The following is a 15,607-nucleotide window of genomic DNA, read 5'->3' as shown; positions in this document are numbered from 1 at the left end:
CTATGTATTGCGAAGGGGATATGTTTCATATTTGAACTAGTCTTACTTTAGGGATACATCGAACGCCTGTTAATTTTCATTCGTTTGTTCGCTTCTAAGTTCTGTTTGATTTTATTACGTATTGCATCTATTTCCAATTCCCGTTGTGAGATGTGAGGTTTTGGCAATGTTTACATTTCACGCATTTCGTTGTGTTGTTGTTTGTTTTTGTTTTGGTCATGTTACGGTGAGAGTGATAGTGAAATTCGAAGTTTTTTGGTGTTACAATAACTGCGCCCTGATTATGTAAATGTGACAGCGACGACGGCGAGCGATGGCGATGATGGTCTACTATCACGTTTTCAGTCAACGCCCGATCATGTAAGGGACCGTCATGAAGGCTATCACCGCTATCACTGCCGTGGTGTGACGTCACACTCATAGATGCGAATTCCCCTCTCATCGCTACTTTTTTGGATGTTGGTAGCAGTGGAAGATCTGAAGAGCCAATGAAAATCCTTGACACATTTCTACCCTTGTGTTGGTAGCGGTATTTTGAACAGCACAATCACGAATAACATCAAAATGGATACACCGCAATCGTAAGTACAATATTCATGTTTTTAATCTTATGAATTAAATATTGTTTTCTCGGATGTGTTCACGTGCTTTTTATAATATTATCGTGCCGCCTGGGAGTTTCTGCGGGTGTGACATCCATTCGATCATTAAATATAATTGTCTGATGTAACCTTTTACTACTGAGCGTATCTAGAGAAATAGTACTATAAGTGGAAGTTACATCGATCATGCAGCGTTGATAGTATGTGAATTGGCGGTCAACGGTTGCTTGATATGTATGAAATAATTCAAAATAGAATATTACGGTGTAAATTTATCATTGAATCACTTGAAGAGTTTTGAATAGAATCATGGAAGACTTCTTCCATGATTAGACTTTTAAGGAGGAAGTTAATTACGTGTAAATCAGCTGCTACTTAATCAATAATTGTTTAAAACTTCTTTGGCGAAGGTTAAGGTGCGATATATCTCGATGGTAACATGAGCTATGTTATTAAATGTGATTGAGCCGATATGTAAATGATAGGTGAAATGTTCTTGGAATTTTTAGGATATTTAGCGTCTATTAATTAGTCAAAAATATTTATCGATAATATGTTAATTACTTAATTCAATGGGAAAGCACCAAGTCCTTCATATATGTTCGACCAGTAAACAATGCGGCACTAGAGATATGATATTTAGATGCATTGATTGTAGTTTTCTACTTTAATTTGCATTAAGAAAATGATCATGATTACTTTTTCGGTTAATTTATTGACATTAGGTACCCTTTATTGCTATAATTATAGGAAAGCTTAAGGTAATTGTTTTCTTACTTAAGTTATAGTTTTGTCATGAGATGACATTTACGTTGTTATTATATTTGCAGGAAGAAAAATGTCCGAGTAGGGCGCGCTAACGAACGGCAATTGAAGCTGCTCGTTGATTATATGTCAACCCACAGCAGCTTTGCTGCTGGAAGGTTTACTGGACCTCTGGGGTTTGAAAAAACTCAGCGCCAGTGGCAGACCCTCTCAGCGATGCTGAATGAGCTGGGGGGGTTTAAAGAAGTTGAGCAGTGGAAAAAGGTTAGTAATGCAAAGATATTAAAAATAACTTTTTTTAAATAACTTACCTCTTAGACTAATCAGACAATATCATAAGCAGACTTGGCGAGACCTAAAAAGAAATGTTAGAGCAAAAGCTGCTAGAGTCAATGCTGCCTGTCGAGAGACAGGCAACAAGCCTGTGGCAGAGATTCTATCAGAGATGGAGGAAAAGTGCCTCGCAGTCGTGGGTACAGAATCAGCAGTTGGCTTGCCAATTCCTGAGTTCTGTGAGAGCATTCCAGTGAGTATCAAATTATATATTATTAAGCTAAGTTACATGATGACAGCAGTAGTATGTAAACATGCTATAGTCTTACTAATGCTCTCTTTCCTCCTGACCCTCCACATTATTTACTTTTTCACAGACTGCCTCCACGTCTGCTGCTTCAACTTCAGCCCCATCCACCGCAGCCAATTCTTCTAGTTCATTTGCTGAGGAGTTGGAGACAACCAGGGTGGGTACGAAAGCAGTGTGAAACATTGCATATATGTATATGTAAAAAATTGCAGGCATGGAAATCAAGTAATGTATCAGTATTGCCTATTCTTAGAGGTGCTTTCTTCTCTCTTATTTCAGGAGCAAGATGATGAGGAGACTCCATCAAATCCCCCAGAGGCACTGCAGCATGTAACTATAATTTTTCATGTTCCCATAGATATCATATTAATACACTTTTTGTTCTCATATGCTAAGGCTTAACTCTAATTTCTTTTTAATTAGATGGAAATAATAGTGGAAGATTTATTCCCGAAGGAGGATATGGGGAGTGGCAAACGTGAGTGGCATTTCATTTCTTATTTTATTATTTGCCTTTAAAAAATTGGGACTGACTGTGACATATATTCAAGAATGTATACATTTCATCAATTCTTGCTTTTGTCAATTGAATTAGACAGCACTGCTTGGTAATTGTAAAATAAGAGGTCAAAAAATGGGGTAAAATAGTAAATTAAAATTTTATCTCCTCAGAAAAGAATGAAGGCGACCTTCACAGGGTTACAACGATGATTTTGGACCACATGAAGGCATTTGAGGTAATGAGCCATTAACCTGTTCAATCAATCGAATTCTATTTCCTCAAATATGACACTCATAGATAATCATACATTTTTTCCACTATACTCTGCCTCAGAAAAAGAAAGAGAGTCTGATGGTTCGGAAAGTTAATGCCCTGGAGCTCATTGCCCAATCCTTAGCACGCCAGGCAGTTGCTGCGGAGAGGAGGGCTGCAGCAGCTGAAAGAAAAGCTGCTGCGGAAGAGCGAAGGGCAGCTGCAGCAGAACGAGAGGCTGATGCAGCAGGAAAGAAGGCAGGCTTCACCACAAAAAATATAAGTGAAGCAAGTGAGGCAGCATGAATTTCCTTATTTAATAATATATATCATTTCTTTGTTTTTAGTTGTATTTATTTGTTTTCTTCCAATCAAAGTTTGTTTATGTGAAAGGGTTCAGATATATGTATTTACATGTTTGCATTTTTTTTAAATTAAAGATATATTTTATTCTCTTGACTTCATGTCACTTCATTGGCAATTAAATTTTGCTGAAGATAATGTTTTTGTGGCCACCAAGGTGAGTATAAAATTTAGTTCAGTTCTTTAATGCAAAGTCAAATTTTTCCAGCTGTAAATATTAATCACAGATTTATCCTAAGACATTGTTAGGAGATAAGAGGTCATATAAGTGGTTTAACTGCTACTGTTAAAGTATCTTATGAGGTGGAGAACATCTAGCATGGGTTGCAGGCAATAAGTAGATATAAATAATTTAGTTTTTGGATTATGGAGCATTACATGTGGATTAACATGGTCATAATTGTGGTGCAACATCATTTGAGATATGTTCTTTAATATCAGCAATTTAAATAAGAAACTGCTGTCAGAGGTAAGGTAAAAAGCACATAAATAATGAAAGTTTCCTTGATGGCAAGAAAAAAAACTAAAATCTAAGGCATGTTGACAAATTAAAAGGATTTCTCATTATTGTAAGAACTAAACATTAAGATTGACTTTTTGTAGATGAGAGGCATTCATTTGTCAGCAATTCAAAATGTGAAGAATTGCTGGATCACCAATCTTCTGGCGTTTTCCCCAGCAAACTCATCCTCATTCACGTTTGGTTGTCTTTCCTCTATGAATTCCATATCTTGATCCTCATATGGAGGTAATTCTTGTCTGTGAGTTATCATAAGGTTATGAAGGACAGCACAAGAGATAATGATTCTCGCAGCCGCTTCTGGGGTGTAATGGAGCACTCTCTCCCTGTGCAAGCATCGCCACGTATTTTTTAATACCCCGAACAAACGCTCCACACAGTTCCGTGTTTGGCAGTGGCAGTTGGTGTACCGTTCTTCAGGGGAGTTAGGGGCAGCCTGCCTAATGGGGGTCAATAAATATGGCTGCAAGGCATACCCTGAATCACCTGAAATGAAAAATTATTTGTTTGTCTATTGTATATTCAACGTGATATTAATCTAGAGCTAAACATGAGTTAATGTAACTAATGCATTGGTAAGATTTAATATTCTCACCCAACAACCACGTATTTCTTATCCCTTCATCATACATCGCCTGCATTATTTCCCGGGTTGTGCTGGTATTCCATATGAATTGATCATGTACAGATCCCGGAAATCTTGCTGACAGGGACAAGATTCTCAGGTCATGGTCACATATCTGTTGATTACAAATCACCATTTTTAAAAACAGCAGTCATCATTGATCCCTGGGTCAACAGGAAATATATTTGGCAGACAATTATGAAGGCATGGAACTTACTGCTTGTACATTAAGGGAATGAGAGCGATAGTGATGATTGTAATAGGCCTCTTCTCTTGCTGATGGTTTCTTTATTCTAATGTGCGTACAATCTATGCACCCAATGACACCTGGAAATCCTCGAGCCTCCATGAATCTGAAATATATTTGTTAAAATACATAATTAACCTAAGTATTGAAGAGAACCATGTAATACAGTGAAGGATAGTGGTAATAGAGCCACCCTAGAGGATAAGGTCAATGCCTCCAAATGCAATTGTTTAAATTAGTGTAATTATTTCATGTTATACCACCAAGAGGAAACTCACTAACCTGTTCTTAATGGCCTGCCGCTCTTCAAATGTTCTGGGAAATATAAATGATGTAGGCGCGAGGAATTCAGTGATTGCTTCGCTTACTTTCCTGATGCAGTTACTCACGGATGCCTGTCCCATTGAAAGGTGGAAATCCTGAGCGACACATCGTTGGTAAGAGCCAGTGGCAAAGAATCTCATTGCTGTCAGTACCTAACATATATTTTCCGAAAATTGTGATCAGTCAAATTCTATCAGAATTCAAATTTCCACTGCTTGAAAGTGAAACTTATAGGTTATTACCTGCACATGAACAGGTAAGCCACTGGACCGTGTTCTTAACAGCCGTGGACTGATTCCCACAATTAGCTCCTGTGCTATCTCCCGGGACACTCTGAACAGGCGTTTAAAATGCCGCTCCTCCAACTCAAATGGATTATGGGCGTCCCGGATCCTTCGTCGCTCTAAGCGTAATCTATTTCTCTCCCGTCTCCGTTGCCATCCGTGGAGCAGAAGAGGCAAAAAGTAAATCCCGTCCATTCTACTCTTTAAAATAAAACCATTAGTAGACGAGACGGCGGAAGGGAACGAAATGCATTTAGTCGCTTACGGAAAATCTATCATTAGAGAATCCAAAAAGAAACTGAGAATTTGCTGAAGCAGTACTTACTTTCCAATTTGCTGCGTGAAAATAAAGCTGCATAATTGAATACACCGCCTCTTCGAATTCACCACCATGCGCATATAACAATTGAACAACGTGGATAACTAATTAAGTCAAGACAGCACTCAAGTAAAAATAATTATGAATTTTATTGGTTTTTGTTCGATTACAGGGCATTATTAAATTAAATAAACAATAATTTTTGGCAAATAATTGCATTTATTGTTCGATTTTATTTCGGCACATGCTTGTCACCATCGGTTTCGAGCGTGATAGGCCGATGACGCTCGCAGCGTGATAAAAAGTGCGATCACGGTTTCATAATCGCTGCTATCACCTTCCGTCGTGGGAATCGCGTTGCCCCTGGCAACGACATCGCTCTCACCCTTCTCACAGTTACATAATCAGGGCGCAGGTTTAGCAATTTGTTTCAACCTATTCATTTAATTGTCTTCGCAATGTTAATGTGAAATAACGTAATCTGATTCTAAGTCGTTAGTGATGAGTAGGAAGTGAGGTGTAAAGAATCCTTTCGAACTTCAAGGAGTGCAAATTCTTTTAGTGTGTGCAAAGTGATTGGAAAACCGAATATCATGTTTCATTAGTGTTACATAATGGTGTTTTATATTTATTGTGAGCCAAGATATTTATTGAAACAGTTGATTCCGAATATAATGATTATAAGTATTAAAAAGATAGAAATGTGTGCGTTGTAGTGCTGTATGTGATATGATGAGCAATAAATATGTACAAGTAAGGGTAATTTTGCTTTGTTTTCTCTATATATACCTCTAGTAAACCATTTTCCCCATGTTTTCGCTATTCTACGCTGTCAGTCTTTGAAATTTTTAAAAGTAGCGAGGCAGGTTGTTGTGTTTCCTAAACTATAACATTTTGGGAGATTGTAACATATGTTACTAATTGCTGGCACGTAGGTATTTGCAAGAATAAATATGTACCATTCACACATTTATCTTAACGTTATTTTCTTTACGATTCTTTTCTGCATAGTAAAGTTTTTCAATTTTCTTTTTCCACTCACACATTGTGTATTTCAGCTTTTCGAGGATAAATGCACGTAATACTGACGTTGATAGTTATGTTTTTCCATACTCATCATGCATTCACCAATGAAAGTAAGCATCCGAAGTGCAAAAAAATATGCCATATATATCATCAATGAATACAGCGGCCGTTTGTATACAAGATTACCTACATCTAAAACATAAAAATGCTTTGGTGTTACGCATTAGTCTCTCCTTTTTCAATGGTATAATATACTCTTTTGTGTGTACTAATGAACAAATATATCTGCGATGGATTTAAATCGATTTATCCACTATCAATTATAATTTCGATGCATCAATTTCTTTTATTTGAAAGTTTAACTTTAATGATGAACGAGTAGCCCTTATTACAGGTGAGAATCGTTTGATTTCCCTATCGTTTTTTTATTTGAAACAAAGCTTTTCTATTGGTTCTTCACGGTATCGCCGGCTTCGGATTCAATATTTTTCATACCTACCTGAAGGGTTACCACGTAAACGCCGATTCCGAACTCTCGACTTCGACTTCGGCAAGCGGAGCCGAAGTTACGTCACATTCGAAGTGGTTCCCGATTGTTGCGACCACGTAAGCATTTCATTCCGAATATCGGCACGACCTTCGAATCGAACTTCGGCATGCGAATTCGAAGGGGTTTGAGGCTTCGAATACTCAGTGCCGAACACGGATTCTCGGTTCAAGGTTTGACGAGCTTTCGTATATCGTAATTTTTGTGTCCTATGAGGTTAACCACGCTGCTTATATGATGCTATTATTTAATTTAATCAATTTTAAACATGGCACAATAACATAATCCGTTTACAGGCTTCGAATTGTAGATATTTGAATCAATTCCCGGTTGTGTGTTTTGGCCAAGATGATGACTCCGTTTATCGTATTATGTTGATTACAGTTACGTTGAGGTATGAGTAAGAAATTGAATACATCTAATATCCTGAAGCTTCCTTTGAAGTCATGAAATAGTCAAGTTTTCAAATTAAAATGCCCAAGTTATGTTATCGTTCGAATTTACTTCATGAAAGTTGGAATGCAACTAATACATTCGCGTTGTTTGGGCCGGCATCTTCACGATTAATTAAATATGGAGTTTTTAAGCTGCATCGGTAAGTAATCATCGTCATTACTAACGTTTCCATAATGCCATAGCCAATCAATTATGTCAATAAAAGTCCAATGTGGACAATCAATGCACATTGATGAAGTTAGGTTGGAATATTACTGTCACGAAAACATAATGTCACTAAAGATTTTCGATGAATTCGTTAATTTATTTCCGAAATATTGCAATTTTGGCAATGGCAGAAGTGATGCTTCACTAACTTTCATATTTGAGGCTAATATAACATAATGGGAGCTACAATTCGAATGGTGAAAATGATTTGTGGACATTGCCATTTAGAATAATTTTGATATTTTAATCTCCATGTTATTTCTTTTAACATAAAAATCTCATCTTTGATTGATCTGTGATGCATGATAAAACTCTGAACTAAAGCTATGGATGAGATATGGGGACTCAACGTTTTGAGAAGAAGGCAAAGGGGGAGAGAGAGAGCTCAAAAATGTTGCACAAAATCGCGCTAGGTTGCGTGGAATCAGGGATTCCTCAGACCCTTTTGCTGTGGACGATCTCGTCTTCAAGGGGCTCTGCCGCCTGACAAAAGATATGGTGCGTGAACTTGTGGCAGGTTTGAGACCACACATGGTAGTAGCAGGGAGGAGCATGGCCATACCCATTAAGTCAAAAGTTAGTTAAAATAAATCAAGGCTAAGAAAATGATCTCTGCATGTGACTTATACGCTACTGACTTATTCCAATTACTTACGTAGGTCCTCTATGCACTTCACTTTTATGGTCAGGGAAGCTACCAAAAAAGCACCGGAACCGATAGTAATCTCTGACTCTGCCAAAGTAGCGTGTCCAATTCCATTGAGGAATTAACAGAAGCTCTCAACTCAAACGAAATCCTTGCTAAATAGATCCACTTACCATTGAGGAGAGAGGAAATGAGAAGGATCATTCGCAAGCATGGATACATTATATTTTAATTCTTGATTTATTTATCATTAACATTACAAAGTTATCAATACATTTAATAAATTAAAATATACATTTACTTTTAATAAAAAAATCAATTTGGTTTACATGAAATACTACCATTAAAAAATATCAAAGTTAATGCCTTCTCAAGTACTCGATGAATCTATAAAAGAGAGAAATCAAGAATTAATAATAACATATACTTTCTTTTCACCCAGGAATTACCTTGTCACACAAATACCTGAAATTTCATTTATCTCTATATAATTTTTGTATGTTCTTAGATTGTGAAATTTGGAAATTTGCCTTTTTGCAGACTTAATTCAATGTTATGCCAATGTAGGCAGTAGCCAGTGGAAAATGTTAGCATGAAATAATAAAGCATTATTTCAACTTGGAGACATCTCTAATCTCTCGAAATGTTGAAAGATGTATGGATACCTTTCCCTTTCTCCAATTTAACTTACTCATTCGCAACAGCCTGGAAGGTCTCCGCCATTTGGGCCACAGCAGTTCTTCTCACATCAGCCGCCTTGATCATGCGTTCATCGAGCAATGTGGAGTTATCGTCTGAAATAAATTTATTCACAACGTATTAGACTTCTCAAAAAATTTAAATTAATGTATTTTTGTGAAACAAATATAATATACGGCTCAGATATAAATACCCTGACATAGCAACACTGCAATGGAATACGGAAAATTTATTGGCTATCCAAATTAAGGTGAGAATTTCTCTAAGATTCTCAAAGGAATGAACTGGCTGAATCTAATTGAACTAGATACTCACTAAGTCATGAACATCAAAATGTTTGTTATGACAGAGGAAATTACACATGAATGATCTTAATTGAGGCTTCGTTACAAATAATGTTTAGTATTAATTTAATTCCTTTCAAAGATAAAAGTGTTGAACAACCATAAGCATATTGCTATTTGGGAAAAAAGTTTCTAAGGATGTCATCCGTATTAAAGGTATTTTAGTGCTGGCTAGATTGGAGACAAAGGTAATCCAAATACAGTCTGGAGATATCTATAATTTTTAACAAAATAAATTAAAAGAGTGAAGAATAGAATATTATTGTGAGAAAACATATCACTATTTGAACATCCCTTACTTATGCATTTCGTATTTATTGAGCCAGCTACTTTCAGTCACTATGTTTCGAGAGATCACTTCATTTCTAACACAGTAATTGACATTCATTTATCCCCAGATAGCCAGAAAACTCACCACTTTTTTCTCTCTTCCTTTTTCCCCTTTCCCTGAGAGCCTTTATCGCTCTGCTGGTTTGGGTGTGGAACTGGAGAGGGATCATGTGAAGTAGAGGGTACATGAGATGAGGCAGGAGGAGGCAGCTCCTTTTGGGCAATATAATTGGTCACGAGCAAATGCAGGGTGCTCCTCCATAAATTGCAGCATTATGGCTCGCTGCTCTAGAGAGATCCTGAAATTGGCTCCTTTGCCTGCATCATGTTCTGCAATTGTAAATTGAAGTACTCAGTAAAGATGAATGGTGAATAATCAATCACAGCAAAACAATTATCTCCTTCAATTATAATAATTCACATTCATTTAACTAGCCAAAACAATTTGTAAACAAAATATAATCAATAAAGGTATCGTTTAGAAATATCATAATGGATTAGACGACATATGAATGCTGAGGGAAAAATATTATCTTAAAGATGTATTTGTTAGGTAAAACTGTTTTTAAAAAGCATTTTAAGGTTTTAATTTTTCCGTTTGAGTATGAGCACGCCTTCCATTCATGTAACAAACAACAGCATGTAATCTTTGCTGGTAGAGAAACATAAGCATTGAGTAGAAAACATAATAAAGCAATAGAAATAACATGATTACATACTGCAAAAACATCTTACCTCTAAGGCATACAAATATAACTTCCATTATTGTAAAAATAAATGACATTTGTTACCGCGGAACATCTGCATGTACTGACAGTAGCTTTATGATCTAATTAAAATACAGCATACTTTATAAACTAAGTAGAAAGGCATTCAATTAATATATATACTTCTTGATATTCCACGATGAGGTATTTACCACAAATATAACCCAGGTTGGGTAACACAGTAAAAAAGAGTCTCACAGGAATCATGCCATCTAATCATGGAATGGCATCAATGACACTAACACTCAAACTAAAGATGTACATAATTCATCTTTCAGGAGGATTGCAACCATTTATGTCACTGTCTATGCTTTTACTACAGAATTAGAGGCATTTTTACCAGCTATTTCAATTCAATGCAAGTATCATTACAGCCGAAGTAACTATCATCCATTAAATATTACTTTTCTGGTAAATACCTTCCTCATGGTATCAAGTACGCCTTTCGTATGCACAAAAACATAATGCAAATTCATTTACAGCTTATTATATTTCCTCACATTCCCATCATATAAATAAATATTCCCACCACCGTATACACAACAAATAAACAAATTACCTCTCCGGGATAAGACTTCCATTTCGTTGGTAAAGGAAGACATGCAGTGATTGCGAAACATACCATCTCAGTAATATAGAGCACTTAAATCATAAAATGCGCCAAATGATTATGTCATACCTTTAGGTTTATACCACTTGCCTTCTCGGTTATCCCGTCAGTATTCAGGGTATGCTCACAGTTGTAACAGAAATTGAAAAATGATCAAGTATGTGTTACCTCAAAAGAAGTAACTTAACAAACATCGTCGTTCACCTTTATGATGTTGTCCTTCCATGGCTCCAGTCTTCTTCACTTTCTAAGTGCAAAATCTAAAATAAAATACCAGTATTAGTATAATTTGTGCAGAGAGAATTGCAACCAAAACTGGTGAATAGATGAAGCCGCAACGGTGTCTGATGAATGAATGGATATTAAAGAATCAATGCTATGGTCAGGTGATATATTCGGCTAATGAGTTGTTTCTTGATACCTTAATTTAATTGTCGCTTGATTTCACATTGATTAAATTCAGGAGTCCCAACAGTGGATGAACGAACGAATTAGGCGGCATGTAACGTTTGCTTTGTTGAAATACGCATCACGTATTATGGGATAAATACTTTGTTTGACATTTTAAAAGGTTGTTTATCTATTGTTGGGACGAAAATAAAAGCCTTAGAATGTTGAAACAGCTGCTGTTTGGCATTCCGACATCGTTGGCCTCGATTTCGTTGACTTGTTTATTCATTATCAATCATCAGCATTTCATTATTTACCGTAATCGACGTAAATAAGTTTATACGATAAGACAACTTCTTCCGCCTTAAAAGTAATGAAGGATATTTACAATACGAGCAACTATCCGAGTTACTTACCTCAAATGGAAATACTTCCCAGGGAGAACACCAAGACCTATAAGACGTCTAGAAGACGTCTTATAGGTCATGATATGGTCAATGGTTTTACTTTGGTTTTGAAAAGAAAAAAAATGACCAGCAAAAATGATGAGCAAAAGTTTTTAAATGCGTCGCTTAGCAGTTCTAGTACATTCTGGAATCCATTTTCATGAAGATTACTCGTTAATTCCAAATTTATTTACTTCATCATTAATGTGGTCTATGTTTGGTTTTGAAGTGGTCTGGAAAACGTCGAATAAGACGTCTTCAAAAGAGGTCGAAAAGACGTCAAAAAAACGTCATTTAGATGGTGAGAAAATCCTCTCGATCTCATATTAATAATGCATATTCCCTATAAATTTTCCCTTCGCGGGAAATTTGCCAGCTTATATCAGGGTCCCGATCTTATTTTTTTCAAAATCAGATATTGTTGACCACTGCCGCTACAGTGGTTTTACTTAGGTATTGAAAAGAAAAAAAAATGACCAGTAAAAATTGTGAGAAAAAGTTTTTTAAATGCTTCGCTTAGCAGTTCTAGGACATTCTGGAATCCATTTTCATGAAGATTACTCGTTAATTCCAAATTTATTTACTTCATCATTAACGTGGTCTATGTTTGGTTTTGAAATGGTCTAGAAAATGTCGAATAAGACGTCTTCAAAAGAGGTCAAAAAGACGTCAAAAAAACGTCATTTAGATGGTGAGAAAACCTTCTCGATCTCAGGTTAATAATACGAGTTCCCTATAAATTTGCTCTGTGAGGGAAAGTTGCGAACTTATATCAGGGCCTGATATGCCATTTTTTTCAAAATCAAATATTGTTAACCACTGCCGCTATCCAAGGGAGAACACCAAGGTCAAAAAGACGACTTCTAGGCGTCATTTAGATGGTCGAAAAAACGTCTTAATACCAGGTCAATAAAACCTATTTCCTTCCCTCCACCGTGACCTAATCACGACGTCTTCTGGTTGGTCAAAAAGATGTCTATAAGACGTCATTTAGATGGTCGAAAAAACGTCTTAATACCAGGTCAATAAAACCTATTTCCTTCCCTCCACCGTGACCTAATCACGACGTCTTCTGGTTTGTCAAAAAGGCGTTTTTAAGACGTCTTTTAGATGGTCAAAAAAACGTATTAATCCCAGGTCAATAATACCTATTTCCTTTGAAGGTGGATGGATAGATGAAGTCATAGTGCGCACGTGCACCAAAATGCATAGGCAACTTTTCTGGCAAATGTTCATAAAAGCGATTTAAAGTTGGGAAAACTCGTTCTTTAAATGTCTTTACTATATATATAGCTATGTATATTCTAGAGAATACTAGAGTAGAATAATAGAAATTCTATAGAATATCTATTTTATGAAAGTATGGCTGTTGATTGGACTTCAAAAATACCAATATTTTAGATTATGTAATTAATTTGACAAAAAGATTATTTAAACAAATTATATATATTTGAAAAACAAAAATAGTTATAAGGAAAGAGCAGTCATCAACAATTTAAGCAAAATTTATAATTATTTACTTAATCAAAATTGATACGTAACTATGTACTGAATTAACTTAGTTACCATCAATAAACAAATCCAATTCAATGGAATAACAGGTATGTATCAAAATTCTAGTCTCTTCTTTTTTGTTAATGAACAACAATTCTTTTTTATTTTAATATTATGAATAATATCGCCATAAACTTTTATGTTTCATAATTATGTACTCATATTTATTCATAGCCCTGATGAAGGTGTTAAAATACATTGGCAAAACTTGCATGGAAAATACTTCAAGGCCTATACTGCAAGACATTGAATCAACATGAATGCATTCATTGATAATGCTGCAGATGCCTTTGAGACAGCTAAGATATCTACATTATGTTTAGAAGGTGTCTTCAAGTTATTAAAGATATATTCATATTAGCATAAGATATAGACGCATAAGACATAGACATTTTGTCAATATTTGTGCTCTGTGGGAGTTTTCTACATTTTGTTATACCTTCCGTTTCTCGGACATTAATCTTTGTTTAGTTTTCTGTTGGTTATATAATTAAAAAATTACTTCATTCATTTCATGTTTTATCTCCTATTTTTATCTCCTAAGAGGTTTTCCTTGAATCTTGGTGGAGGGAAGAAAATATGTCTTCTTGGTTCATTTTTGAAAATATTTAAACCATCAAAATGTCGTATTTTTGATCAAAAAGAAAAGGTCGCGATTGGGTCATGGTGGAGGGAAGGAAAAAGGTATTGTTATCCCGGGATCGAGAGGTTTTTTGACCATCTAAATGACGCCTTAAAGATGCCTTTTTGACGAACCACAAGACGTCGTGGATAGGTCATGGTGGAGGGAAGGAAATAGGTTTTATTGACCTGTGATTAAGAGGTTTTTTTGACCATCCAAATGACGTCTAGAAGACGTCTTTTTGACGAACCACAAGACGTCGTGGATAGGTCATGGTGGAGGGAAGGAAATAGGTTTTTTTGACCTGGGATTAAGACGTTATTTCGACCATCTATATGACGTCCCGAAGACGTCTTTTTGACGAACCACAAGACGTCGTGGATAGGTCATGGTGGAGGGAAGGAAATAGGTTTTTTTGACCCGGGATTAAGAGGTTTTTTTGACCATCTAAATGACGTCTAGAAGACGTCTTTTTGACGAACCACAAGACGTCGTGGATAGGTCATGGTGGAGGGAAGGAAATAGGTTTTTTTGACCCGGGATTAAGAGGTTTTTTTGACCATCTAAATGACGTCTAGAAGACGTCTTTTTGACGAACCACAAGACGTCGTGGATAGGTCATGGTGAAGGGAAGGAAATAGGTTTTTTTGACCTGGGATTAAGACGTTATTTCGACCATCTAAATGACGTCTAGAAGACGTCTTTTTGACCTTAGTGTTCTCCCTGGGTTACCTCTTATTCTTTGTATTTGTGAAGCAGACACACCCAATGCGGCGCACGTTCTTCATTGGCTGCAAATGATAACGTCATTGTTTCATCCGTCAGTTATTGCGTCTCTTCGAAAAGCTTTTCGAATTCGAAGCCGGCGAGTCGAAGGTCGTTACGTGGTCGCGCCGAAGCACCTTCGGCTTCGTCTTCGGCAAGCCTTCGGAAGCGGACCCGAAGTCGAACTCCGTGCCGAAGGCGAATCCGAAGACGGTCTCGAATTTACATGGTAACCCCCCTGCTGTTCCTGTCCGATACCGAGAATTAGAGTTTTCTCCGGTAGCGGCCAGGAACTGATGTTCTCTCCGCCAAGTTACGGACTACAGTCGGGAGAAAACTACGGGAGAGTACAGAGTCTCCGGAGAAAGGAGAATTCAAGTTACGGACTTAGGCCCCAGTTGATTCATTGCGGTGGGTTGTGCATTACATCATTCTATTGTTTGTGACTTTTGTTGTGGGGTGGTAGTGGGGTAGTGGTTTCTCGAAGTCTAGAGCCAAGGGGACTACAGTACTGTAATATTCGTGTCTAGAGCAATAATAATAGGAAAGCAGTCCATCTGGAGGGCAAGTCTGTAACTCTGTTCTCTCCCGAAAATGGGAGAAAGGAGATTCGTGAAGCGCCTGCGAGAGAGTTGTCGCCCGCCCCAAGTCTCTAGGGCGCCCCGCCGGAGAAAGGAGACTATTTGTCGCCTGGGAGAGTACTAGTGTCCCAACCCAAGTCTGTAAGCCCCCTCAAGCGCCTTCCGGCGCCCCAGACGGGCGCTTCAGTTATGTCCCCCGCTAGAGCCCGACGTATCTCTTTCTCCCATGGA

General features: G+C 37.0%; 2 protein-coding genes and 1 long non-coding RNA gene across 3 annotated transcripts; 2 read left to right on the top strand and 1 right to left on the bottom strand.

Annotated features, from left to right (window-relative positions):
• The first annotated feature begins 967 nt into the window (after nucleotides 1-967).
• On the top strand, nucleotides 968-3,068 carry LOC124155082. The gene is made up of 7 exons (XM_046528823.1): nucleotides 968-1,631; nucleotides 1,711-1,893; nucleotides 2,018-2,107; nucleotides 2,230-2,280; nucleotides 2,374-2,428; nucleotides 2,623-2,687; nucleotides 2,786-3,068. Exons 1-7 carry the CDS (start codon nucleotides 1,494-1,496, stop codon nucleotides 3,008-3,010), a joined length of 807 nt encoding a protein of 268 aa, XP_046384779.1. The 5' UTR covers nucleotides 968-1,493; the 3' UTR covers nucleotides 3,011-3,068.
• Nucleotides 3,069-3,134: 66 nt separating this feature from the next.
• Nucleotides 3,135-5,453, bottom strand: LOC124155081 (putative nuclease HARBI1). Its single transcript, XM_046528822.1, has 4 exons — nucleotides 5,026-5,453; nucleotides 4,430-4,935; nucleotides 4,183-4,327; nucleotides 3,135-4,073 (listed from the first exon to the last, which is right to left on the bottom strand). Exons 2-4 carry the CDS (start codon nucleotides 4,559-4,561, stop codon nucleotides 3,697-3,699), a joined length of 654 nt encoding a protein of 217 aa, XP_046384778.1. The 5' UTR covers nucleotides 4,562-4,935; nucleotides 5,026-5,453; the 3' UTR covers nucleotides 3,135-3,696.
• Nucleotides 5,454-13,423: 7,970 nt separating this feature from the next.
• Nucleotides 13,424-13,918, top strand: LOC124155080. Its single transcript, XR_006864118.1, has 2 exons — nucleotides 13,424-13,455; nucleotides 13,583-13,918. It is a non-coding gene; the product is annotated as an uncharacterized LOC124155080 (long non-coding RNA).
• The last annotated feature ends 1,689 nt before the right edge of the window (nucleotides 13,919-15,607 follow it).

This window comes from Ischnura elegans, chromosome 3, assembly GCF_921293095.1.
Source record: "Ischnura elegans chromosome 3, ioIscEleg1.1, whole genome shotgun sequence".
NCBI lineage: Eukaryota > Metazoa > Arthropoda > Insecta > Odonata > Coenagrionidae > Ischnura > Ischnura elegans.
Note: the sequence above shows the minus strand (reverse complement) of the source record. Positions and strands in the feature narration are given on the sequence as shown.